This window comes from Peromyscus eremicus, chromosome 6 (genome assembly GCF_949786415.1).
Source record: "Peromyscus eremicus chromosome 6, PerEre_H2_v1, whole genome shotgun sequence".
NCBI classification, from domain to species: Eukaryota; Metazoa; Chordata; class Mammalia; order Rodentia; family Cricetidae; genus Peromyscus; species Peromyscus eremicus.
In genome coordinates this window covers 81,739,715-81,766,464 of record NC_081421.1, presented here as the reverse complement: position 1 = coordinate 81,766,464, position 26,750 = coordinate 81,739,715, and the positions used below count along the sequence as shown (strand labels likewise).

The 26,750-nt window shown below is 42.5% G+C and overlaps 2 protein-coding genes across 6 annotated transcripts in view; one reads left to right on the top strand and one right to left on the bottom strand.

Moving 5' to 3' along the window:
* Gpsm2 (G protein signaling modulator 2) overlaps positions 1–2,493 on the top strand; it is a 48,148-nt gene extending 45,655 nt beyond the window's left edge. For all 3 annotated transcript variants that reach the window (XM_059266103.1, XM_059266105.1, XM_059266104.1), the window contains one exon: positions 1,757–2,493. In XM_059266103.1, coding sequence (XP_059122086.1) covers positions 1,757–1,981 — 225 coding nt within the window. In that variant the 3' untranslated portion in view covers positions 1,982–2,493. The remainder of the gene's footprint in view (positions 1–1,756) is intronic.
* Positions 2,494–2,773: 280 nt separating this feature from the next.
* On the bottom strand, positions 2,774–20,493 carry Clcc1 (chloride channel CLIC like 1). Of its 3 annotated transcripts, none has more exons than XM_059266108.1 (11): positions 20,342–20,493; positions 19,848–19,949; positions 17,264–17,371; positions 13,588–13,809; positions 13,019–13,159; positions 10,569–10,662; positions 8,550–8,647; positions 8,048–8,194; positions 6,577–6,927; positions 4,847–5,126; positions 2,774–3,097 (listed from the first exon to the last, which is right to left on the bottom strand). In XM_059266108.1, exons 1-10 carry the CDS (start codon positions 20,468–20,470, stop codon positions 4,878–4,880), a joined length of 1,641 nt encoding a protein of 546 aa, XP_059122091.1. In that variant the 5' UTR covers positions 20,471–20,493; the 3' UTR covers positions 2,774–3,097; positions 4,847–4,877. The 3 variants fall into 3 exon arrangements, with proteins under 3 accessions (XP_059122091.1, XP_059122092.1, XP_059122090.1); XM_059266109.1 differs by having other exon boundaries at positions 4,852–5,126; XM_059266107.1 differs by having other exon boundaries at positions 4,856–5,126.
* Positions 20,494–26,750: the final 6,257 nt, after the last annotated feature.

Below are 26,750 nucleotides of genomic sequence, written 5' to 3'. Positions count from 1 at the left end.
GCAGAGACGCTTGTTTGAAGTAAAATTGTTAACGGCAAAAAGTTTTGGTTGAAAACCATCTCTTCATATTTTGAAGTGTGAAAGCCTGATACCAGAATTTATTTCTTGTTTGAACTTTTTGAACTTAAAATGAGATAAAACTACAAAAATTTTGGTTATGGATTTCTTCATATTTGGAAGACTCATACCAGAATTTATCATTTGAATTTTGGGACTTAAGAAATGAAATGAACAGTAGAGATTTCATTGCAATGGGACAATTTTGAGTTTATTCATAGTAATGACCTAGAACTGTTTGCTGGAATTGGGTTAAAAATGGAACTGTTTAAATGAAGAAATTTATTTCTACCTAGAATCAAGATGCAGTTTTGTGTATGCATATATGCTTTATTAACTGGTGATTCATGAATTGTTTTGTGGAACTGTTTATGTAAAATGGAATTACTTATGGAACTGGTTTGTGTTACAAACGGAACTGTTTAAACAGAAGTTTGGGTTTTCTAACTAGGCTTGAGATTTTGCTTAAATTATAAAGAAAAGGGGGAGAGTTAATATTTCTTAGTCTAATTTCAAAAGTTGAGTGGATTAATGTCATGTTATTGTTAGTAAAAAATGCAAATGGGGTATATTAAGAGACTACTTTTAAAGTATAAAGAGTTTTATTAAGAAACTGCTTTTGGATGTTTTGCTAAGTTTTCAAAGTGTTAATGGTTAGATTGAGAAGACTGCTTTTCAATATGGGTTTGTAGGAATTGTATGAGTCTCTTCTAACTAGGTTTGAGGTTTTCTTTAAAAAATTATAAAGAAAAGGAGGAGCTATGAGATTGAATTATGTTTGCAGAACCCTATTGATATTAATGCACCCTGGTTTTGTGGAGTTAAGGAAATATTTAAGTTTGATGTGAATACATCGAAGTTTTTCCTATGTTCTGTTAACAAGAAAATTCAAATGATTGAGTTAAAGTTGTAAGACGGAGAAAATTGTTAACTATATATAGCACCATATATGCTAATTCAAATGGTTCTGTTAAGAGTTTGCTTTGAGTTGTAAGACAGAATTGTGGCTATGTATAGCAATGTTTATGTTAACCTGTTAATGGTAATGATGAAGCTAAGGGATTCTTTAAGTTTGTAGTTGCCTTAAGAGTTTTTGGCGTAGAAAGGGCTTGAGGCAGCTAAGACTGGACCTAATTCCAAAGAGAAATGCCATCTATATCATCCTCTACTCCCATACTGGGAGGTGTAACAGCTATGGAGATTGCTGTAAGCCATTATAGTTATTTTTTTATATATTAAGAAAGGGGGACCTGTGGGAGCCCGTTCTCGGGTTCCTCGTGGCTTTACCCAGCAGGTCCACATAGAGGATGATTAGACCACGGGCCTGAGTGCAGGTGTCTGAGATGGTCTGCACTTGCCTGTGCTGGGGGAGGAGGTCTTTTGCTCCACCCCTTGGCATCTCTATAAAAACCCTGGGGCAGAGACAGTCGGGGCCCGTTGGAATAGGTTCCAGGCCCTCTCGAGGCTATCCTTTATTTTCTATCTGTTTATCTCCGCGATATTCTCCGCAATAAATCCTTCTATCTAATATTTCCTGCTGCTCGCACTCAAGAAAACTCTGGGGAACTGTGGGGGTGGTTGGGTAAACACCCCACAGGCCACAAGAAACGCTTACAGATCTAGCTCGTGACTGACAGGCTTACTACAGCTTGGCACTGTCCTCCCTGGTCATTATGTTTTCATTTCTCTCCGTCTTCAGGGGTCCAGATTAGACGATCAAAGATGTGCTCCACCACCTGCTGCCACAAAGGGGCCAACCGTCCCCGATGAAGACTTTTTTAGCCTCATTTTACGCTCTCAAGCTAAAAGAATGGATGAACAAAGAGTTCTTTTGCAGAGAGATCCAAACAGAGACACCGAGTTTGGACTAAAGGAACTTTTGCAAAATAATGCTTTGTTGGAATTTAGGCATTCAGGAAAGTAACTAGCAAACCACTAGATGCTGTGGTATTTCCTACTAAAGACGACTAGTTCCCTTCGGAAGACTGCAGGGAAACTCAGCCTTCTTCCTGAGGAGGAAACTACAGCACTGTGGGTACCGTATTTTTAGGGTATAAATGCTGAAGTGCTCAGGGACTGACATTCTTGTAGACGTTTGTTTCAGGGCAGAATGTCCTGTCGGTGCTCCAGCAAACTTACCTGTTAGATTCCTTGACTAGCATTTGTAAACTAGGAATTTAAATGAACCCTACATTAGAATTCAGTCCTCTTACTGAGGTCATTTTTTAAGGATCTAATTGACAATGACTTTTTTACACTTACCCTTGAATATAGTGAATTGCATTGTTTATTGAAAATAATGTAAATGTCCTATGTAAAGAAGATGAAAAATAGTCATAAAGTCATAAAATTCTAGTTTCTTTAAGAAAACTATATTCAGTATATTTTTAGGCAGAGCCAGTGGGGGAAATAAGAAATAAACTACTTTTAGCATGCTTTGGGCTGTTTGTCTCTTTACATAATACTGCTATATAGACTTACTGTTGGGAAAACCGTGTGGTTGGTTAAAAACGCAATCTGTATAAGCAGAGAACACGTGAAAATTCACATGAGCGTGCAGGTACTGGTCAGGCCCTCAGCCATCCTTAGACCTTGCCTCATCCAATCCACTAACAGGCGTTTATAAGGCAGTGATCTTCTGGCCTGCATTTGGAGCAGGTGTTTTTCTTACAAGAAAACTCATTTAAGAAAGCAAAGACTACATACCAGATCAAAATAATGTAAAAATAAGTGTTTATTTTGTGTTCACAGTGGTTCTTAAGACCCTGTAAGCATTCAACATTTATTCCATTATAAAAAGTGCTTTTAACAGCTACCTACCACCCTGTTCTTAGTTCCTTAAAAGCCAGTTACAATACGCTTTAACCTCAGTGACAAACCCTTGCTAGTCAAGTGGAACGCGCCTTCTCTCTTTCCTGCAGTACACTGGCCTGGATGTGTCCCCCTGCTTTAGTCAAGTCTTCCTGAACTGCTGTAATCACTCAACAACAGCATGCTGCTTTGCTAGCTGTCAAAGTAGACTCCATTCCCAAATGGGGATCTGTAATGAGAATACAAAGATGAGGTTGTAAACTTTTTTTTTTTTTTGAGATTGTAAATATTTTTAAGTGTTCATTTTTGGATTAAAATCGATCAGTAGTGCCAACAGTACTTTGCTCTCAGGAACGTCTTTACAGGAGGTATTTCTCTTTAGACTCATACCAGACCTCAAAGGACAGTTCCCACTATGGGAGTGCATTTACCAGTTAGGGTGAATGGGTCAGTCCACAGAGATAACTGCTTTTATGCACAGATGTTCAAAGTCTAAAACTGCATGCATCCTTCCATCCATTGAGTACATGTCTGCTACAGGACTGTCTTAATGCAAAATCCTTTTGTTTTGGAGGGGAGAATTTTTACCTTCCTGATGAAATACTAAAGTAATGCTGACATAATAAAATTAGTTTTTTAGATACCCAAGTATAAAAAATGAGGGAATAGCATACATTTGTATGTAAAAAAAAAAAAAAAAAAAAAAAAAAATCAAAGTCAACTGCTCTGAATGTCCTTGCTGAAATAGCCTGATAATTTCAAGACTTACTTGAGTGGTATCGTTGTTTGGAAAGCAGCTGAATAAAATGTGCAGTGTGGACATGGTTACAGCAAAGGACACCCAAGTGTCCATAAAAGAAGCCATAGCTAGATTCCTATCACTTCTAGAGTCTTTTTTTTTTTTTTTTTCTTTTCCGAGACAGGGTTTCTCTGTGTAGCTTTGCATCTTTCCTGGAACTCGCTTTGGAGACCAGGCTGGCCTCGAACTCACAGAGATCCGCCTGACTCTGCCTCCTGAGTGCTGGGATTAAAGGCGTGCACCACCACCGCCTGGCTTCTAGAGTCTCTTGTACTTACAGCTTTCTCAACAGTTTCTAGCTGAAACACAAACATTGTAAATGACAATACCAACTGCTTTCTGGAGCAGAAATGGAAATGTCCCTTTAAAAAAAACAATAGTGATGCTATAAAAGACTGATAACTAGGGACTTGTACAAAAATATATAAATTGCTTTTCTTTTAAGGTTTAAAATGGAGAATGCATCTTAAAATCACAAAATGTTGATTTAAAAAGTGTTGATTGACAATCTATCCACAGGTAATACATCTTGTTCCCTATCTACAGCTCTCTGAAAACCAGAATTGCATTTAGCCAAGACATTATGGTTTGCCATAATAAAAACTGACTAACATCAATTGCTAGGTTCTGAACATGGGAACTGGGTCTTTATAAAACTGGCACCTCTTGGTAGAGAATAAAGCCATTGTCAGAATCACCGGTGAAGTGTGAAACTGAAATACTGATAGAACCAGACCATCCTCATGCTGTCCTAGTGAGACCTAACGTAAAATGTGTGACAAGGAAGCCTGGTAACCAGCAAGTCACATTGTTCTGCAGGTGGCCTACCTGAACATGGATCACATGGATCACACTCTGGGGCTGAGGCAGTTGCCAGCCTGCATTAAAAACCCTTTGCAATGGAAACACTGAATCTAAATCAAAATCAGCCAGCAACTCTGAGTAACTAGGTTTCACAGGCCCTTCCACCAGCGAACATACGCTTTGTAACAAAAACACACTGTGATTAAGGTGACTGCGTGACAGCCATAGCATTCATCTGAAAACGTCCAAAACCCTGCTCTAAAGTTAGGAGATACAGCTTAATAGCTAGAGATTCTACTGGTCTGTAAAATTATTAGAGTTGGCAGCTTTGTAGTAAATTTCAACGTATTTTTAGGGAAGGAAAAGAGTTAATACTTTACAGACTTCAAAGATGACTTCATGTTTCTTAGCCACACGGGCTGCTGACAGGATCAGACCCGCATGCTGCAGCTCCTGGGCTGAGTGTGGCACCTCCCTGTGGGCTGCATGCAGAGTCTAGCTTCAGTGGGGCCTTCTCCGCTGTGGGTGAGCCTTCCTCAGTCCCTGCAACTCGGCCAGAGATGGCCTCGGCAGACTGGCTGTGTTCTGTGGAGGTGCTTTCTCCTGGGAGTCCACCAGTCTCTTTGAGGTTGGTATTCACGATGGACGATTTATGCTTTAAAATACAGAGTTATACTTTAACTATTTAGTAAAATATGAAGGTTTCATTGTCAATTCTTATCCCAATCTACTGCAGTGTGCTCCAACATTTTAAAATTCTGGTTCTAGAGCTGCATCGTAATTAAAGCACTAAGCCTCACAGAACTGTGCATGGAGGAATACAATCCTTAAGGTACTGTAGGTGGTCTACTGACCCTGCTTAAGAGAGGTCAAGAGGACTGGCTACCAGTGATGCTGCCTGGTGAGAACAATCATCTCATAAATATTAAGTTTTAAGTTCCAGAATATAGACTGTAGAAGGAGCAAAACACAAAAACTGCTCCCCTAGGAACCCACACTTCAGTGTGGGAATGAATCAGACGGGGTACAAGAGTATTACATCTGCAGTACAGGCTACATAGAGAAAAAAGGCAGGTGCTAGACAGATAATGATCAGATGGCAGATAAACAATCAAGACGACGTGAGGAAGGGTGCGCGCACATGTGCACACACACAGCATTTTAAACAGTGAACAATAGAGGTAGATGAGCCTGGAGAGCAGGAGCTGACCAGCAAGGGGGCACGTGGGCATGGCAGAGTAGGAGTTCCCAGGGCCACTGTGGCAGGTGGCTTTCCCTGCCAGTTGGGAAGTCACTAGAGGGGTTTAGAATGAGTGGCAGGTGACCAACAGCTATCAACGCTGGAAGGAATGGTCTCAGGTTAGCTAGCTACATTAACGTCCATAAAAGAAGCCATAGCTAGATTCCTGTCATTTCTAGAGTCTCTTGTACTTACAGCTTTCTCAACAGTTTCTAGCTGAAACATTGTAAATGACAATACCAACTCCTTTCTGGAGCAGAAATGGAAATGTCCCTTTAAAAAACCCAAGAGTGATGCCATAAAATGTAATGCAGTGGCCTAGCATGTGTGAGACCCCAGTTCAATGCCCAGGACTGCTGATAAACAAAAATCAATACTGAAGAACTCGTCATCTTGCAGGTAAAAGTCCAGTCCTGCCAACCAAGCTATTGCTTTCTTGAACACTGCAGAATCGATAGGGATTCTGTGGAGAGACAGGGAAAGCAGGCTTCTGATCCCTGCCCAACCCGCTCTCCCGGCGGGGCCATCTGAGTTCTGCAGCTGGTCCCCTAGCACTCTCAGGCCCTCAGTGAGGCCTTCTCTCTACCTCGTCAAAAGCAGAAGTGTCAGTCAGACTCACTGGCTGGCTTCCTGTTTGTTTTCACAGGAAATACCTACCGCCTGTTGTAACGAATACAGTTAAATCGTATTGAACATAAAGGGTAAATCTCATTTTCTGAGGACACTGGACCGGTGACAGAAGTGAGGGAGGATAACTAATCATCCACTGGTTACTTAACTGACGGAGGGTAAAGAATATACATGATCTGTAAGAAACCTTGGGCCGAGAGTGAACAGGCAGCGGAATCAACGGTTGCTGACTTACGCTGGGTACCACTTGTGGATGCTCTGGCGTATTGGTGAAATCGGTGTCAGGTAAGTCAAATGCCCGGAGCACTTCAGGGCTCTTGTTGCCAGTGTGAAATCTGCTATCAACGTCTCTCTGTCTCAACACATCTCTTTTACACGCATGCGTTTTGTCATAGGGGCCTTGCTCGATGGAGCCAGCCGGGCCCCTGTAAGAGAAGTCTGCATCACCTGCTCCACCCTGGAGTCTATAGTCAGGCTCCTTCGGCCGGTGTCTGCCATCTGGCTCAAGGGCCCGGGGAGCTTCTCTTTCAGGACCACCCAAGTGTCTCAGCATGGGAAATGACCTTCCAGCACCATAGCAGAAGCTCTGTAAGGAAAAAGACATTCTGAGGATTTAGTGACTGACAGGTAATGAAGCAGGAGCTATTTTATTCAGGATTTAACAAAATCGCCTTAGTATTGTGGATATAAAATGTTAATTTCACTCTTTAGTGAAAAACTTTTTTAGACTAATAGAGGCCAAAGCAGCCAATGAAATGTACTAAATAACTCAATATTAAGTAAACATTTCAATCAGCTTGACACACTTTGAATACATAACAAGATTATCTTAGACCTAGAAATTTAAATCAGAGAGTTCTAGAAATTCAAATTTCAAAGCCTGGTCATTGCTCATGTTTCTATTCATACTCATAGGGCAAATGATGAAGATTATTAACCCCCGACTTTCATAGTCAATCACGCACCAAGGCAAAACCCAAAAGAGAACAATTCATTCAGCGCACATAGCATTGTAAATTCCAGATCCCTGGAGTCTTCATTTTTGATTCAAACAGCAAGTGCTTTGGGAAGGTCATGGCCATAAACAACAGGATGCTGAACCAACTGTGGGAGAACCACGAGCAGTATTCTTAATAAATATCTCTTCGCCGGGCGGTGGTGGCGCACGCCTTTAATCCCAGCACTCGGGAGGCAGAGCCAGGCGGATCTCTGTGAGTTCGAGGCCAGCCTGGGCTACCAAGTGAGTCCCAGGAAAGGCGCAAAAGCTACACAGAGAAACCCTGTCTCGAAAAAACCAAAATAAATAAATAAATAAATAAATAAATAAATAAATAAATAAATATCTCTTCTTGGACCACCCCCCTAAACTGCTTTTCAGTACACACACCCACTCCTCCTACACCCCTTTCTGTTCTGTTCTGCAAAACTCAGACTGGAATAAAAGCTCATTTCTCTCCAGCGGAATCAATCGACCAATTTCCCGAGTGTTCAAGTTAAAGAGAAATTATTCTAAATCATTGCTATGGTGCTTACGAACCACAAGAACTACTGATTAGAGGAATCTATAAAGTCTCAACTCATTAAAAATCACCTTATACCTCTGAGCACAGTATTATTACTCCAAAGAAGTCTAATGGTTTTAAGTTGTCTTCTTTCTCATAAATCACAGTCTTGTTAACGATCAGCAGTTGGGCTCATGTACTAACCAGGACAGCCAATGCTATAATCACCAGCACTGGAATCTGCAGGAGCACCGGGATCTCCTTCATGAGGGCTTTAATGAATTCACCCGTTCCTTTTCCAATGTGCTTTAACGGTTCTGTTACAAAGTTCGTGAATGTAACGGCCAGGGCCTGAAACCAAAGACCAGAGCAACTTAACTTCTTCCAAAGACGAGACATCCACACATGAAATGTCACTGTGCATAGAGCTCAAATGACACAAACAGATGCACATGTTTGTGTATGTATGTGTGTGTGTGTTCTGAGAGCGGGTCTCTCCTACAGCTCAAACTAACGCACCAGGCCTTGACCTCTCCCCTCCCACCTCGGCCTCCCAAGGTATGCCACCACGCCCACCGAAATTTGAAAACCACTGTTTAATGGAAGTATTGTTTCCATAGGAGGAAGGTTTATTATGAACCCTATCAATCCTTTATAAAGGCAAAGAATTTGTGATACTGTTATTATTACAAAATATATTCTATACCTTTGTTGGCGGAACCAACCAAATAGGGTTGATTAATAAGAGCTCATAGTACTTTTGGCATGGGTCATCCTTATAGGTCCATGAACTTCTAAACCATTCTATGTAGAGAAACAGACAAAACAATTAAGGAAAAACAAAGTTGCATTTCGTTCACTATTAAGATTACTTTGGTTTCGATCATCCTTGCCCGCCCACTAGTAAATTTTGAGTTGTTTTATATTTAAATAGACTCTCTGTAATGTTAATTATTTCATATCAAGTCCAAAATCATATTTTCAAAATCCATTCAAATTTGACAAATTTTATGAAGACCAAAAAAAAATGTCTTAGATTTCCAAAGGGTAAATAATTTTTTTTATACACACAAATAAACATAAGTAAAACTGAGACATGAATAAAACTAGTAGGTCAGTTAATATCCTGGCTCAATGGTGTATGTACTGTGGTAGCTGTGGAAATGTTGTAACTGGGGGAAAATACCTCCTAATCTAATTATCTGGGTAAATTTCACTTTAAAAAGTCCACCCTGACTAAGTTTTCCGCCAGACCAGTCTCCTAAATGTTCTGACGCAGCCTCTGCACGCTTGGAAACTGGCCTGCACTAGAGGAGGCCCGCTGTCCCCTGAAGCCACGCTGAACTGGTTCAACCCCACAGCTGAAAAGGGGGCAACGGGCTGGACGGCTCGGTGGGTGAGAGGAGGGCTCGGTGGGTGAGAGGGGGGCTGGGTGGGTGAGAGGGGGGCTGGGTGGGTGAGAGGGGGGCTGGGTGGGTGAGAGGGCTGGGTGGGTGAGAGGGGGGCTGGGTGGGTGAGAGGGGGGCTGGGTGGGTGAGAGGGGGGCTGGGTGGGTGAGAGGGGGGCTGGGTGGGTGAGAGGGGGGCTCGGTGGGTGAGAGGGGGGCTGGGTGGGTGAGAGGGGGGCTCGGTGGGTGAGAGGGGGGCTCGGTGGGTGAGAGGGGGGCTCGGTGGGTGAGAGCACTCGTAGCTCCTGCTAATACCAATGCAGGTCTCAGTGCCCCACATGGTGGTTCACAATCATCCACTAACTCCAGTTCCAGGGGATCCGATGCCTTCTTCTGAACTCCTTGGGCACCAGGCACACACGTGGTACACAAAAATACATGCAGACAAAATACTAAACACATTAAATAAAAAATCTAAAAAAACTAAGTTAATTCTGGGACCTACTTGTAGAATCTACTGAGTATCTACCTGTGTCGGTCACTACAGACTTGTGTTTATAAAGTGTCTTTGAACAATAAACCATTCTAGTCTAGAATTCAACAGTTACAGTGGTCAACACTAGTGAGAATTTTTACAAAATCTGGAAGGATAAAAAGCAAACTTTCACTTAGTTAAAAAACAAAACTAAATTGTAGGAAAGCTATAAAATAATAGTCTATGTCAATCTAAGGAGATTAAAGCTAAAATAGCTCCTATTTGATCTATACATTTTCTCACTTTTAGTAAACTTCTGCTAAGGACCTAGAAAATGCTATGGGCTAGGAGATGAAAAGGGAGCCTGGGACCCTTCAGTCTACTGCAGGAGACTGAAACTCCAAACCACATACACACAGCTGCTGCCTTTCCTGCGACTTGAGATGCGCTCAGTACGTCACTACTGGTGAAACTTAAGAATGTATGTTTTCTTTGCTTTTGTTTTGTTTTTGAAAAAGGAATAACATCTAGGGTGTTTCACAAGATGGGCAAGATTCTAACACAGAATTACAGCCCGTCCCTTTCACCTTGAGACAGGGTCTTGCTAAGTCGCTGGAGCTTGCCTCAACTCGTGAGCCTCCGGAGTAGCTGGCTTGCTGCCCTTCTCTCCCCAGCCCTACCGCACGTACCCTGTCCATGTTCTTCTCATACAAAGACAGTCAGGGGAAGCCTCGTCTGGCATTCTATCATTTTGTCATTACTGGTGGGTTCTGGCTTTTTTCCCTCATTCTCAGAAATTCTACTTATAAATAAAAAATGAAAATGATAAATTACTTATAAATGACAATAAAAAAACACCTTACCCCAGAGACTTCCAGTCCAATCCAGCTTCTCAACACACACATCATCCAATTGCGCCATCTTGGCGACGTTGGCCTGATGCTGAGCAAAAGCTACCTGAGCAGAACGAAGGGAGGTAAAGAAAGCAAGCCGACAGTGAAGGCCTGGCCTGCACATCCCACAAGATTTATCCCAACGCTTCCACTATCATTTATCCAAGCAAGACTTCAATGTTGCTTTTTGTAAAGTTTTTTAAGTGTTTTGAGACCAGTCTCACTGGCTGGCCTGAAACTCACTCTGTAGACCAGGCTGTCCTCCTGCCTCTGCCTCACTAAAGCTGGGATTAAAGACACACACTACTATATCCAGCCTAAATTAAGAAAAACAACATTTGTAAGGACTGGTTATTTTCAGCTCATGGAAAAGTACTTTATTCTAGGATGGCCTTACCATGGTAGCTGGAGATGACCTTGAACTCCTGATCCTCTTGCTTCTACCCCGCCCCCCAAGCGCTGGGATTACAGGTGTGCATTACCACACCCAGCTAGAAAAGCAGTCTTTTTTCTTTTTAAAGATTTATGTATTTATTATGTATAGTGCTCTGCCTGCATGTATGCTTGGACACCAGAAGAGGGCACCAGATCCCATTATGGATGGTTGTGAGCCACCATGTGGTTGCTGGGAATTGAACTCAGGTCCTCTGGAAAAGCAGCCAGTGCTCTTAACCTCTAAGCCATCTCTCCAGCCCCAAAAAGCAGTCTTAATGCAATAAAAAGGTTTAAAAAATAATAACTATAATGCCTCATACTATCTTTGTACATAATTATGATGAAGGAAAACTTCTTTATGAGACTTTTTGTTGTTGCTGTTTTACAGGACAGGGTTTCTCTGTGTAGCCCTGGCTGTCCTGAAACTCACTCTGTAGACCAGGCTGGCCTCCATCTCAGAGAGATCTACCTGCCTCTGCCTCCCAATGCCTCCCAAGTGATTAAAAGGCATATGCCACCACTGCCTGGCAAGACCATTTTGAAAAGGAATTCACATATAGTTCATGCCATGACTGAAAATATAAACAATTGGCTGGAGAGATGGCTCAGAGGTTAAGATAGCACTGACTTCTCTTCCAGAGGTCCTGAGTTCAATTCCCAGCAACCATATGGTGGCTCACAACCATCTGTAATGAGATCTGGTGCCTTCTTCTGGCCTGCAGTCATACATGCTGTATACATAATAAATAAATAAATCTTTTAAAAAAAAAAAAAAAAAGAAAGAAAATATAAACAATTCAAGTTCTTTTATAGTTGATGATAAAATGGTGTTTTCCTCTGGGTGGGTTTAACATAAATGACTACTATTCAATAACTGGCTGAAAAAACTGCACAGGCATTAATCATGTCCAGCTATCTCCCCAGCATTTAAACTGTATTAGGTGTAAGGGACTCAGAGGATTTCAAGCACTGAGAGGCTACACATAGCTTTTACGCAAGTGCTACCTGACAGGAGGGTTTCCAGACCCACTCATCTCGGGGCAGGTGTACAGTTTTCATAAACCACTTTCCCAGGGGAACTCACAAAAGTAACGAACACTCCACCAAGACCTATGTGCTAAGAGACTTGTTTCAGGACCACAGGGTAAAGGAAATGTAACCCCGATTTCATCAGAAGAACTCAATGTCAGCAAGACTGAAATTAAAATGTCCCTTCAAGCCGGGCGGTGGTGGCGCACGCCTTTAATCCCAGCACTCGGGAGGCAGAGGCAGGTGGATCTCTGTGAGTTCGAGGCCAGCCTGGGCTACCAGGTGAGTCCCAGGAAAGGCGCAAAGCTACACAGAGAAACCCTGTCTCGAAAAACCAAAAAAAAAAACAAAAAAAAGTCCCTTCAGGGATTATACTATTCTGTTAACAGTAGTCCTTTTAAATTTCTACAATCTTATTACAATTTTGAAAGATAATTGAGATGTCGGAAAAAAAAATACCTCAAAAATATCAACAGGCCAGATGTGGCATATACCTTTAATCCCAGCACCTGCAAGGCAGGTAGAGCTGAGTTCAAGGCTAGCCTAGTCTACTATGGAGACCTTCTCTCAAAAAAGTAAAAATGGATAAAGATTCAACAATGATTATTTCTAGGTACTAAGATTATAAGTCAGTTTTAAAAGTTAGTTGACCTGTATCTTTGTTTTCTAATTTCTCTACAGTGAACATACCTAACATTCATATCAAAAGCCTAATTTTTAGAGTTAATATTTTCTATAATAATTTTGGTGTCATTTCTAATAGAATAAAAGCTCATTTCCCAAATTGAGTTTCTAAAACATGTTCATTTTGCTCTGTGATAGCCAATAGTAAGTAGGCGATAAAAAGTAGAACTACTTTTCCTCAGGCCTCCTAAACCACATGTGGCTGATAATTACCAATTTATTTATTCCCACTACTGATAATCCAAAACAACAACAAGCCCCAAACTTAATACCTTATACAGATAGATCCAATTCCATCCCAAACTGAAGAGAAAACTGAGGATAAAAATTCGTCTCAGCTGTGTGTACCAGCGAACATACGTCCACAGCTCCGTAGCCACCAAGACCACAATGCAGAGCAGACACAAGAGTACCTTAGAAACAGAAAGGGAATCAGAGACGTCGCTAAGTGTCTTCCCCACCAAAAAAACCCCCAGAGATCAGCTTAAAAAAAAAGGCTAGACTTGGCCAGGGAGGCGGCTCAGCAGGTTAATGCGCTCGCCATCAATCCTGATGAGTTGGGTTCAATCCCAGGACCCCCACAGCAGAAACAGGGGACTAAACCCCCAAGCTGTCCTCGGACGGCTGCACATACTCTCACACACACATACATAGTATGCACACTAAAGGAATGATGTCATTTTTAAACAGCCTTAAAAGAACTAGACTCAAACAGAATTCTTTGTACAACTTCACTGCTTATTCATCCTCTAAGGAGATCTAAGACCAGGCTCTCAACTGAGTTGGCATTTTGGAAGTATTTTCTCAACAGATGCTTCTATGTCACCTCATCTCATCTTACCATAAACACATTATATGGGTCCACTCCAAAAGAGTCTTCAAATCGCCACTTCCATGCCTCTGAATCATGACTCTTAAAATTGATTAAAATATCACTTAATGCATCATCCAAGGCGCCTGGCTTCCACTCTTCTCCACGGAGGAACTTCTGTATCTCCAACAGTGTTTGTCTTGTAAGGAGAATCTCAGCATCATAATGCATATCAACTTTGTTTTCATCAGGCTGCGTCAGTTACCAAAAGACAAACAACAGAAATATAATTGTATTATTACATTATTCAACGAGACATTAAGTTTACAAGCAGTCTGGACCAAATATGATTTCACACACCTGCAATCCCAGCTCTCAGGAGGATGATGCAAAGAACTTCAAGTTCAGGGTTAGCCTGGACTACATACTGAGACCTTATCTCAAAAAATAAAAAGCACTTTGGAACGCAATAAGGTGTAAATAGTTCTAGGTGCCAGCACCACTAAAAAAAGTAATTTGTAATATTTCATAAGTATATTATATACTTCTCCTCAGAGGTGAGCATGAAATCCAAATCCATGTAAAAAGCACTAAAAACACGGCAGACTTCTAAAACAAAGATACCAGACGCTTCACTAAGGCAGCAGTTGGTCTCTCTGTGTGAAGCACACAGGCTCTACAAAGCCACTCCAAAGTGCTGTCCCACGGTCCTACAAGAAACACAGGGTTAGGTGCCTGTGCACCCCTGGTCTCAACACTTGTCAACTGATCAATATGTAACTTTGTCTCTGTTGACACCTTAATTAGAAATATTCGTGACTCGTAACCACTGAACACATGGCCAACAGTCCTGCAATTCATCTGGATGAAGTTTGTATGACATGTTTTTTTCTGTGGGGCACGTCATGGGCTTCTTGCATTAGGGACAGTAAGTGGCACTTCACATCTGGGAGCCATTCCAAATGATGAAATTCCCTTAAACAAAGAAATCCCTCCCTACCCTGAAGTGTGGAAATTGTAGCATGTAATAGGCCACACTAAACTGCAGGAATGAAAACATCATCTGCAGTATTGAACCTGAAACAAAGTGGCAAGCTTTGTTGCCTTATCCTGCCTTAGCAAACCCAGGACCTTGCACATGCTAGGCTATAGTGTTACCACTGGGCAGTAACCTTAGCTCCGATTTTCCATTCATTCATTCATCCATCCATTCATTCATTCTCCAGCACTGGCACATGTACAAGAATGACCACAGAAATACCTCAAGCAGGGAGGGGATGGTGAGACAGCTCAGTGGAAAAGCGCTTGCTCTGCAAGGAGGAGAACCTGAGTTTGGATCTCCAGCATCCACATTAAAGCCAGCTGGGGTGGTGCAAAGCCGCAATCTCACCCGAGAACCTGAGACAGGATTCCCCAGCTAGTCGGGCCCAATGGCTGAGCTCCAGTTCAGTTAAGAGACTTCGCCTCAGAAAACAGGGTGGACAGTTATTGAGGACGACACCCCAAACTGATCTCTGGCCTTCCCATTGTGAACACACATACACACACATACACACCTTAAAAAATGAGCAATTTTTAAAAATCACCAAGTATTGATTTTGATATGACAAATTTTAATGAATAAATTCACAAACATGAAAATTGTAAAGAATAAAGACAGACTGTATCTTTATGATTCAATTTATGAGTTCCATTTGCTGACACAATTTTCAGATAGCCTAAAACTTATAGTAAGTCAAATAAACATTTAAAAAATTATTTAAAAATAAAAATGTTGTTCCTTGAAATAGAAAACACTCTCTCTCTACTAGTGCAAGTTCACTCAGAGAAATCACTGTATGCAACTGACATTCATTGACCAGTTGATATATAATTTGGATTTTAGTTTGATTTTTGAGACAGGGTCTTGTTAAGAAACCCAGGATGGCCTCCAACCAGTGATCCCCCTGCTTTAGCCTCCCGAGCACAGGGATTACAGGCGTGTGCCAGGACACCAGGTTTTATAGTCTGAATGTCCAATGTCCCCACAGGTCCATGTGCTAAGGGCTTGAAGCCCAGGGCACCACTATAGAGATGTGGTCGAACCTTTAGGAGGCAGGACTCAGTGGGAGGAAGTCAGGAGCATGTCCTTGAGAGGAATTATGGGACCAGTGCTCCTCTCCTCTTCCCTTTAGCTTCCTAGCCATGACATGAATAAGTACATCCCACCACATGCTTCTAGCCATGAATATCTGCCACACCTACTAAAGGCCAAGTCTCGGACTAGAGTGTCCAAAACCACAAGCCAAAACAAACCTCTTTTCTCTCTTTTTTGTTGTTGTTTTGGATTTTTGTTTGTTTTCTGTTTTTGAGACAGGGTCTTATGTACCCCAGACTGGCCTTGAACTTGCTATGTAGCCATGGATGACTTTGAAATTCTGATCCTCCTGCTTCTACCTCCTGAATTCGGGGATTGCAGGCATGCACACCAATGCCTGGTTTATGGCGTGCTAGGGATGGAAGCCAAAGGTTTGTACAAGCTAGGCAAACACTATGAACTAAGGGTCCTTTCTTCATTAACTATCTCAGGTATTTTGTTATACTGAGAAAAGACTGCCTAATACTACAAACAGGAATCTCCTGTGCTCGCTTTGGCTGCCCATATATTATAACTGGAGTGATGGAGAGATTTGTACAAACCTTGCAAAAGGATGACATGTCTATTTCCTATTTTTATGGACTACATAGGATTTTGTCTCAAAAACAAACAAGAAGTTAAACCTGTGACCTGCTTTTGGTGGCTGGAAGGCATGGCCAGATCAAACAAAAGTCTATCTATCTCCAACCCCTAGACCAATGCTGGTGACATTAACAAAAATACCTCATGCGCCTACAAATGAGCTTTGAATACACTTCTCAGCTTCTGGCTAAGATGAGTGTAAAAATGAGCTTTAGAAGTATAACATAAAATGCAAAATTATAAGTTTTCATCACATCTTGATTCCCCAAACTGAAACAGTGATTCTAAAAAAGATGAAATAACGCACAAACAAACAATATATGGAAAACTGGAAGCTAGGGTTACTCCGGGTGGTAACACTATGGCCTGGCATGTGCAAGGCCCTGGGTTTGCTCTTCAGCACCACAAAATAATACAAGGAACTCTCACCACCATAAGTAACACATGTGCATGATATACAATTCCACACAGAAGGACCTACCACAATAAACAGCAAAGAGAAAGACTACTTAGAACACATTTTTCTTGTCTTCAAATGACAATTCTATACTTTATGGCTATGAAAGTATGGGAACAGGAAAATGAGAAGAAGGGTTACGACAGGATTATCTCCCTATCTCCTCAGGTCCACTAGTGGACCCAGTGGGGCTGATGGAGCCAATCCTCAGGGCGCAGGGAAAAGAGCGTGCTCTGCCATGCTTACCTTCCACCGGCACCACTGTGAGGCTGGCTGGTTCCTACAGTCTCGTATAACAGCTTTTAGGAAAAGGTGAAGCAGCTTATTCTCTGTTAAAGCACAACGAAGCTTATTACTTCACTGTTTTTTTTTGGATACAGGCTGGGCCAGAACTTGGAAATTCTCCTGCCTCAACCTCCTGAGTGCTAACATGACAGATGTGTGTCACATGCATGGCACAACTTCTTATGTGAAGCAAATAATCAAGAGTATCTACTACAATAAATAGCATCATGTCATCAAACACTTACAAGTCCAAGCTTGCCGGCTTCAATTAAAATCTTATTTAAGTATCTCCTAAAAACAGGGTTACTTTGACTTTCATAATCTTTCATTTTCTTCTTTTCACAGTCATCAACCTGTAATCAGACAAAAAAATCAGTAGCATTAAAGACTAATGAGAAGGTCAAGTTCTAGTGCTGTGAAATATTATTTTAAGATGTGTTACATTCATTTATGCTGTGGAACACTTGTTTAATGATGCAAAGATGGGCTGCACTCTTTTAGGGTGCATCTGTTTAACTCTGTGAAGCTGCGTTTCTTTGCCTGTCTAAAACACCTGATTAATCTAATAAAGAGCTGAACAGTTAATAGCTAGGCAGGAGAGAGGGATAGTCAGGGCTTCCAGGCAGAGAGAATAAATAGGAGGAGAAATCTAGGCTTGAGAAAAAAAAAAGAGAAAAGGAGGAGAGGAGGACACCAGAGGCCAGCCACACAGCCAGCCATGGAGTAAGAAGGAAAGAAAGACATATAGAATAAAGAAAGGTAAAAGCCCAGAAGCAAAATGTAGTTAAAAAGAAATGAGATAATTTAAGTTAGAAAAGCTGGCTAGAAACAAGCCAAGCTAAGGCCAGGCATTCAAAAGTAAGAATAAGTCTCCATGTATTTGTGGTGATATTGTGTTCCCCAATATATTGTGCACCCTAATAAACTTATCTGGGATCAGAGAAGAGAACAGCCATAGATAGATAGAGAGGCCAGAAAATGGTAGCACACATGCCTTTAATCCTAGCATTCTGAAGGCAGAAATCCATCTGGATCTCTGTGAGTTCAAAGCCACACTGCAAACAGCCAGGCATGGTGACACATGCCTTTAATCCCAGAAAGTGATGGCAGGAAGCAGAAAGGTACATAAGACGCGAGGACCAGGAACCAGAGCCTAGCTAAGCTTTTAGGCTTTTAGCAGCAGTTAGCTGAGATCCATTCAGATGACTCAGAGGCTTCCAGTCTAAGGAAACAAGATCAGCTGAGGAGTTGGCGAGGTAAGGTTAGCTGTGGCTTGTTCTGCTTCTCCGATCTTTCAGAATTTACTCCAATAGCTGGCACTGAGTTTTTTTATTAATAAGACCTTTTAAGATTCATGCTACATGTATTTATTTGGGAGCTGGGTGGAGGGCCCCCAAAGAGTTTTAAAAAAACAAAAAAACAAAAACAACTACATTCTAGCTTGGTGATGCTCTCAGAATTAAGACAAACACCTGGTTGCTATTTTTTGTTTGACAATGTATAAGATTTACTGTAAGTATGCCTAAAGTAAGCAAACAGAAGCCCCCCCCCCCCAGCTTGACTGGGACACAGGTGGATCTCAATTAACACTCTTACTGTCTCACAGATGGACACAGCTCCCATTCACTCTATCTACTCACTGCCCTTATCCTCCCCTATAAAAGATCCACGTCTATCTTTTCTCCTCATCCTCGTCACTGGGCTACTTTGGACCGTCAGCACCTCTGCATCTCCTCAAGGACCACGTGATAACCTCCCTCCCTGGTCCAGACCTTTCCATGCTGCCACCATGGAAACTGTCCACACAACCAACAGAGTGGTTAGCATAGTGACCAGAGGATACCCTCGAATCCCTTAACATCCTATTCCCTTTTAGATAAACTCTACATTTAAAAGAGAGAGAGAGAGCTGGGCAGTGGTGGTGCAGAGGGAGGTGGATCTCTGTGAGTTCGGGCCCAGCCTGGTCTACAGAGTGAGTTCCAGTACAAGCTGCAAAGCTACACAGAGAAACCTTGTCTCAAACAAACAAAAAACAAAACAAAACATTTCTTCAAGCTTGAAAAGAGCTACCCACACTAAATTGTAACCACCCTTCACATTTGAAGAACTGTTACAACCTTTAATAAGTCAACTGACTCATCTGCTCACCTGCTACATCATCAGTGGCGCAGCAGTATGGCAGGTGATGACAATCATGATAAAATCTATTCCTGTACCAACAAGTTTATAATCTCACAAATAATTATAACAAATGTTATTACAAAAATAGTAAGTACTGTTTTTAAAAACAAGATGTAACTAAATTATATCGATAAAAATATATAATTGTATGGAACACAGAAACATTACACATATAAAAATTAGCAAAGGCAAGAAAACAAGTAACGGTATTAGTTAGGGTTACTATTGCTGTGATGAAACACCATGTCCAAAGCAACTTGTGGAGGAAAGGGTTCATTTTGTTCCATGTCACAGCCCATCACTGAAGAAGTCAGGGCAGGAACTCAAGCAGAGCAGGAACCAGCAAGCAAGAGCTGATGCAGAGGCCATGGAGAGGTTCTACTTGCTGGTTTACTCTGCCTGCTTTCTTATAGAACCCAGGACAGCCAGCCTGGGGTGGCCCCACCCACAATGGGCTGGGTCCTCCCCATCAATCACTAATTAAGAAAATGCCCTACAGGCTTGCCTACAGCCCCATGTTATGGAGGCATTTTCTTGAGGTTCCCTCCTCTCAGATGACCTCAGCTTACGTCAAGTTAACATAAAACTAGCCAGCACAATAACTTAAAATAAATGACATTTAATTTGTGAATGGAAAAATAATCAAACCTTGTGAGTCAAAGAATCAAGTCTGTGCAAACAGTCTGATAATTCCTCAGCATTTGACAAGTCAGGGCTCACTTCCTTTTTCTCAGATGTACCGTATTTCACCTAAATCAAAGCAGATTTTACTCTTTATGCGTGAGTTGTAAAAACAGGTTCCAGTGAATAAAGACTACAAGCTTGACTATCGTTTTATGACTTTGCTTCTTAAATTCTTCACTTGCATCAAATCACCAAGAAGTAAGAATCAACTATACAGGCTAAGAACCAAAACTAAACTCCTCGATGGGCATTACATCCAAATCCAAACAGAAATAACCAGATGGGAGAGTGCTTGTCTATCATCGTAAGGCCCCGTCCAGGCCCCAGCATGGAAGAAAAGGGGAAAAGTATCAAGAAAGTACCTTGCACGACTGCTAATCATTTATAAAACACAGCAAAACTGGACTATTCCCACCATGGCGGATAGGGTCTTACCAGTGCACTTAAAGAATAAATACCTGAGATTTTCTCATTGTTCCTGAAGCGGCATCATAATTAAGCATATCTGTGGGGTCAATCCAGTCATCATCATGAGCATGACCAGTTATTGGCAAAAGACATCCACAAAGGAGCAGCAAGCACAGCATCCTGAACAAGGCTCTTAAGAAAGCAATGAAATACTAGTTTTTACACAGTTGTTTTGTTAATAAAAATTACCTCCTTCAAGAGTTAACACTTTCTGGACAAAGAACATAAAGAATGTACATGAAGTTAAAAAACAAACCAGTAAAATGTCTTGGGGTGTAGCTCAGCTAAAAGCACTTGACTAGCAAGTACAAGGCCCTGGGTTCAATTCCCAGCACCTCATAAACCAGGCATTATAGCTCACCTGTAATCCTCACACTCAGGAGGTAGATGCGGGAGGATCCGAAGTTTAAGGATCCTTAGCTACACACTGACTTGGAGACCAGCCTGGGATGCATGATGCAGTCTTTGTTAAAAACGCAATAAAATGGTGTTCACATCTAAATACATATGCATTTAGTGGTCTCATTAAAATATAGGCAATTTTTACATGGCACCGTCAATTCCCATCAACCACAAGGTGGCTCACGACCATCTATCGCCAACGGGATCTGATGCCCTCTTCTGGCATGCAGGCATACATGCAGGCAGAGCACTCATACATAAAATACATAAATAACTAAAAATTTTAAAAAATAAGTCTTGTCAGAAAGTCATGCAACAAAAGCCAAGAGGCCCCAGAAGAAACCAACCAGGACACACTTTCATCTTGGCCTTGTCAGCCTACAGAACTGTCAGAAAACTGTTGGTTACTTAAGCTGCCCTGTTTACGATACTTTGTTATTGCAGTCCTAGAAAACTAATATGGATTTCTTTAGACATAAAGACTAGACATCGCTGGGCGGTGGTGGCAGCGCACACGTTTAATCCCAGCACTCGGGAGGTAGAGGCAGGCGGATCTTTATGAGTTCGAGGCCAGCCTGGTCTACAGAGCAGATCCAGGAAAGGCGCAAAGCTACACAGAGAAACCCTCCCGTAAAACCAAAAAAAAAAAAAAAAAAAAGACTAGACATCTATAATCCATAAGCTCCTTTTATGATGATCACAGGAATGACTCAAACAGAAATATACTCAACTAACTGATATTTTTAATGCTTTATATGTTTGAAAATATAAAATCTAAATTAATTAGGTCTACTCTGGAGACAGAAAAACTGAATAACTGTTTTATTTCTAAAAAAGAAGAAGAAATAGAGCCTTCAAAGAACTACATGCAGAAGAACGTGGGGACTTAACTAGAGGAAGAGGCAAGAAAGAAAAAAAAAAAAGCAAAGTGAAGACATCGAGAAAAGGGCTGGAGAGATGGCTCAGTGGTTAGAAGCACTGGCTGCTCTTCCAGAGGTCCCAGGTTCGATTCCTAGGACCCACGTGGTTCCAGGGAATGACTCCCCCTTCTGTCCTCAGTAGGTATGCACATGGTGCACATGGTATACAGACATGCATGCAGGCAAAACACCCATAAACATTGAAAATAAAAATAAAGGGAAATTTAAAAAAAAAAAAAGACACCAAGGAGGGGCTTGGTTGAAAGAAACAAGTATTAGTCATATTCAGCATTTCAAAGAAATTCAGTAAAGCCTGAGAAAAAGTCATTGGATGAGTTAATTCATTGACCATTTACTAAAAATTAGGGAAAGACCTAATTCTAAAGAGTTACGAAGCAGGTGAGAGTATAAAAACTGAACTGAGGCTCTGAAAGGATGGGAGTTGATAAAATCAAGGTTCAGGAAAGGTACCCTGTATCCCTTCTTCCTTAATAGCACGAATGAGAAGGAAGACAAACTTTTTCAAATAAACAAGGGAGGTTAGGGTGGAGGTAGTGGAGATTTAGAAAACCAAAGCAGAGGGTGCTATACAAAGGAAGGTGACTGAAAGCCAGCCAGCCATCACTCACAAAGACATGGCACTGGCAACCATATCACTTTCTCCAATAATGGCCAGCAGGTGCAGAGTTAACCAAGACTACAGAATGATTAAAATGATGGGAGACCAGAGGGTCAGATGCCACCGCAGAATGAGCTGGGAAATCAAAAAAGATGGGGAGGAATATGAAAGAAAACACAGAATCAGATGAGAATCCAAGCCCTCCTGTCAGAGTCCTGTGCTCATTAACTTAAGGCTAGAACTCTTTGGAAAAAAAAAAAAAAAAGAACCGATCTCGCGCTTCCTCCAAAGCTGGATCTAGACCTGCTGCAAGCTTATTTTAAAGGAAGTTTCTGACCTAGGGCCAGCCTGAGCTGCATAAAGAGACTGGCTCAAAAAACAAACAAAACACCATCAAAAAAAAAACATCGTATGTTGTTTAGTTTATCGGAAGAACCTGTGTTACTCTACGACCTGTCTGTGGACACTAATCTGTTTCTACCACTTTTACCATCTTCTTCTTGGTTTTTCGAAACTGTTTCTCTGTGTAGCCCTGGCGGTCCTGGAACTCACTCAGTAGACCAGGCTGGCCTTGAACTCAGAGATCCACCTGCCTCTGCCTCCTGAGTGCTGGGACTAAAGGCGTGCGCCACCTCGGACCCAGCTGAGAATTTCTATTTCTAATGTGTGCCCAGACGACGCGGGGAATCACGTGTCTGGGCACACATTAGAAGTACTTCAAGTCACGGAGAAAACCTGACTTGTTTTCACACCCAGTCATAAACACACACGCTCACGCCCTCTCCGAACTTTATACACTCAAATTAGATTTGGAGTTTTAGACCATTAACTACAACATATATATACTTTCTAGCAGCCAATAGTTGTTGTAGATTATGCCTAGTTAGTTTTCAGGAAAAAAAAAAAAAAAAAAAACACGCGCAAAAAGCTCTTTCCCTAAGCCAGGCCGCTCAGTATTCACAGGGCAACGGAAGGTGAGGCAGGGGAGTGACGGGCGGGAGCTATCTGCCCGCACTGAGCAGGGGCTCGCCACAGGCCCAGGCCCTGACGCCAGCCCGACGCCTCCCGCACCGCCTCCCACGCAGCCCCCGCGGGTCACCCCGACACACCGGAGCGCGCCCACTCACTTTGGGGGTCCAGCCTGCCCACCCAGGGCGACGGCCGCCAGCCCGGACGCGGAAGACGGGGAGCCGCCTGCCTCTGACGCCGCGCGATCGCGCCGGGCTCCAGCGCCGACTCATCGACTCGCTCGGCCCGCGGCTGTGCGGCCTTCCCGCGCGCGCCGCTGATTGGCTGAGCCGCGGGGGCGGGGCCGGGGGCGGGGCCGGGGGCGGGCGGGCCTCGCTCCTGGGCTCTGAAGTTCGGGCTTTTCAATTACCCAACCACCAATCAGTTCGAGGAATCTGTCGGAAGGATCTCAAGTGCGTTAAAGGAATACAAAGTACATTTTCTTACTATTAGCTTGTTTTTATGTGTTCGACCGTATAGGGTTTGCAATAAAACCAAATCTACTTTGAGCATAATTTTCTTAAGATTTTACGCGCATTGTTTTGCCTGCATGTATGTGTGACACAGACAGATCCTCTGGAACTGGAGTTACAGACAGTTGTGAGCTGCCATGTGGGTGCTGGGAATTGAACCTGGGTCCTCTGGAAGAGCAGCCAGTGCTATTAATCGTTGGGGCAAAGCTCCAGCCCCAAGCATAATTTTCTAAGGTAATGAATAACTGTAGTACAACATTGAGGCCGGCAAATGGGAGTTGGCACACTATAGAGCATTTGGATGTAAGGTTTGTTTTGTGTTTATCTTCAACTTCTAGCTTTGCAATATCAAAAAACTCACCAAAGAGGAACCCCACCCCACTCCAGAAGTGGATACAAAAATTAACTGGCCATGAATTACTGCTGGTATATAATTCGGTATTCTTGGGTACATATATGTTGTTTACAACTTTTTAAAAAATTTCATTTTTCATATTCTTAGATTTATTTAAGTATGAGTGCTTCCCCTGTATGTATTTTACATGTTCCACCTGCATGTCTCATACCCACGGAGGCCAGTAAAGGGGGTCAGATCCCATGGAAATGGAGTTATGGATGTTTGTGAATCACCATGTGGGTGCCGGGACTCAAAAGCAGCATGTGATCTAAACATGCTAAACCATCTCTCTGGCCCCAAGATTTATGTTTAATTATGACTGTGTGTCTGTGCGGGGTCCTGCCCTACCTGGAACTTAGGTCACCTGTGAAGAGGTGGCCTGGAACCGAGAGGTGGGTTCCCCAGCATCCCTCTTACCTGGAGACAATCGGATACAGGACACAGCAGGAGTCAAGTCAAGCAAGAACTCTATTGTTAGGCAGTAAGCCCCTTTTATAGCAAAAACCTCAGAACCCTAGGAGGGGGTAAAGGAACCAACCAATCATTTTAAAGGTCACCCTATACTCATATTCTTGTTTACAAGTTGTTTATGCCCTGGCATCTTAGTGTCTTACCAGCATAAGCAACTTGAGCTAACTTCCTTCCTCACTATTTGTATCTAATCTCCATATAAACCACTCAAATTAACTTCCTCTCAGCACTGTCCTTATATCTACTCTTTGCATAAACAGCTTAAACTAACTTCCTCTAGCACCATTTGTATCTATTCTCTATGTAAACAATCTACTCTCTATGTAAACAGCTTAAAGCTTAAGCTCTATTTGTCTAACTTTCTCCGGGCACCCTCTTTGCAACCCATGTATGCCCCACATGTCTGTGCATGTGAATTCAGGTGCCAGCGGAGGCCAGAGACGTCTCATGTGATACCTTAGAGGCAGAGTTATAGATGATTGTGAGCCACAAAACACAGGTGCTGGGTAGCCAAACACCAGCCTTGGGTCCTCTAGAAGAGCAGTATGTTCTTTTAACAGCTAAGCCATCTCTCCAGCCCTTGTGTCTGTTGCTGGTTGCCCACCAGATCTAGTTGGTAAGATTCTGTTGCTGGAGAAATCACATGCCTAAGTCAAACTGTAACTGAACTGGAAGCTTACTCTGGGTTGGTTAGCTTTCATAGCCCCAGAGGGTGCTATAGGCTGCTAGAGAAGTCATCAACAGTCTTGCTAGGGACCTTGTGCTACCCTTCTGACCTCCCAGGCAAGATGTGCCCACTTTTGCAATAGTAGCAAGCTGCTAAGTGGGTAGCCAGCCTCTTTCTGATTTGAGTTGAGGACAGAATTCATGCCTGGCACGGTAGACCTAGACAAAAGTCTGTGGCTGGGGAGGTCATATTCCCTGGTGGGGAAGCTACTATTGTTTTGCTCAATAGATAAGTTGTGCATATCAAACAGCCTTCCAAACACTGACGTTTATACCCATAGATTAGTACTGCTTTCAGCTCTGGTCAAAGAAGCTTCATTTTGCAGTAGCAGCAGCTCATACAGGGCTTCCTAACTGCTCAAGGTGCTGAGAATAAGTGACTTCAATGTTCAGCCCTAAATGGGATATCTGTATCACTCATTGGCTCAGGGAACGTCATAGGAGAGGTGTGGGAGAATCTTAGAGCCAGAAGGGCAGGAGTGCCGTGGAACGTTGTCTCCCTGGCTTGACATGGTCATTACAGTCATGACTCACTAGTAACTATGACTACCTACACAAGACCTGTTCAAGAGAGTACCGGTCTTGACATTATTGGGAACATGGCAAAGGGCTCTTGAGGCCCCACTCTGCCCTGAGGAGTTATGGGCAGTTTATGGTTGCTGGGGAGAGGAGGTATTTTCTTCAGTGGTATAGCAACTGGTAAGTCACCCACTCATGCTCCTGTAAATATCCCCTCACCTATGCTCATGTACTCAACCCTAATTAAACTCATACAGCTGTATTCCCACTCTTTTGATTAGCATGCATTAATTATAGATATTGGTTACATTTTATTTTCATATGTTTATAATGTATTTTGACCAAACCCACTTACAATAACCTTTTGTCCCCTTCGGATCCCATTCCTCACATCAGTCTCCCTTCTACTTCCACATCTGTGTGTGTGTGGTGTGTGTGTGTGTGTGTGTGTGTGTGTGTGTGTGTGTGTGTGAGAGAGAGAGAGAGAGAGAGAGAGAGAGAGAGAGAGAGAGAGAGAGAGAGAGAGACCGAGACCCAATGAGTTTAATTATGGATGCTTACATGTGAGGAGCATGGGTGAGGAGTTCAAGGTTGTCCTTGGATAGAGGGATGAGGAATTTGGGGCCACTGAACTCCTTCATCCATCTCTATTAGTTACTTTTCCTGTTGCTGTGATCAAATGCTGACATAGGCTTATTTGGGCTCATAGTTCAGGGGAGGAGCCCATCATGACAGGAAGTCATGACAGCCAGAACTTGAAGCAACTAGTGATATTATATCCTCCATCAGAAAGCAGAGCACGAGCGATCAAGGATACTAGCGCTCAACTTGATTTCAGTTTTTATTCAGTCCAAGACGCCAGCC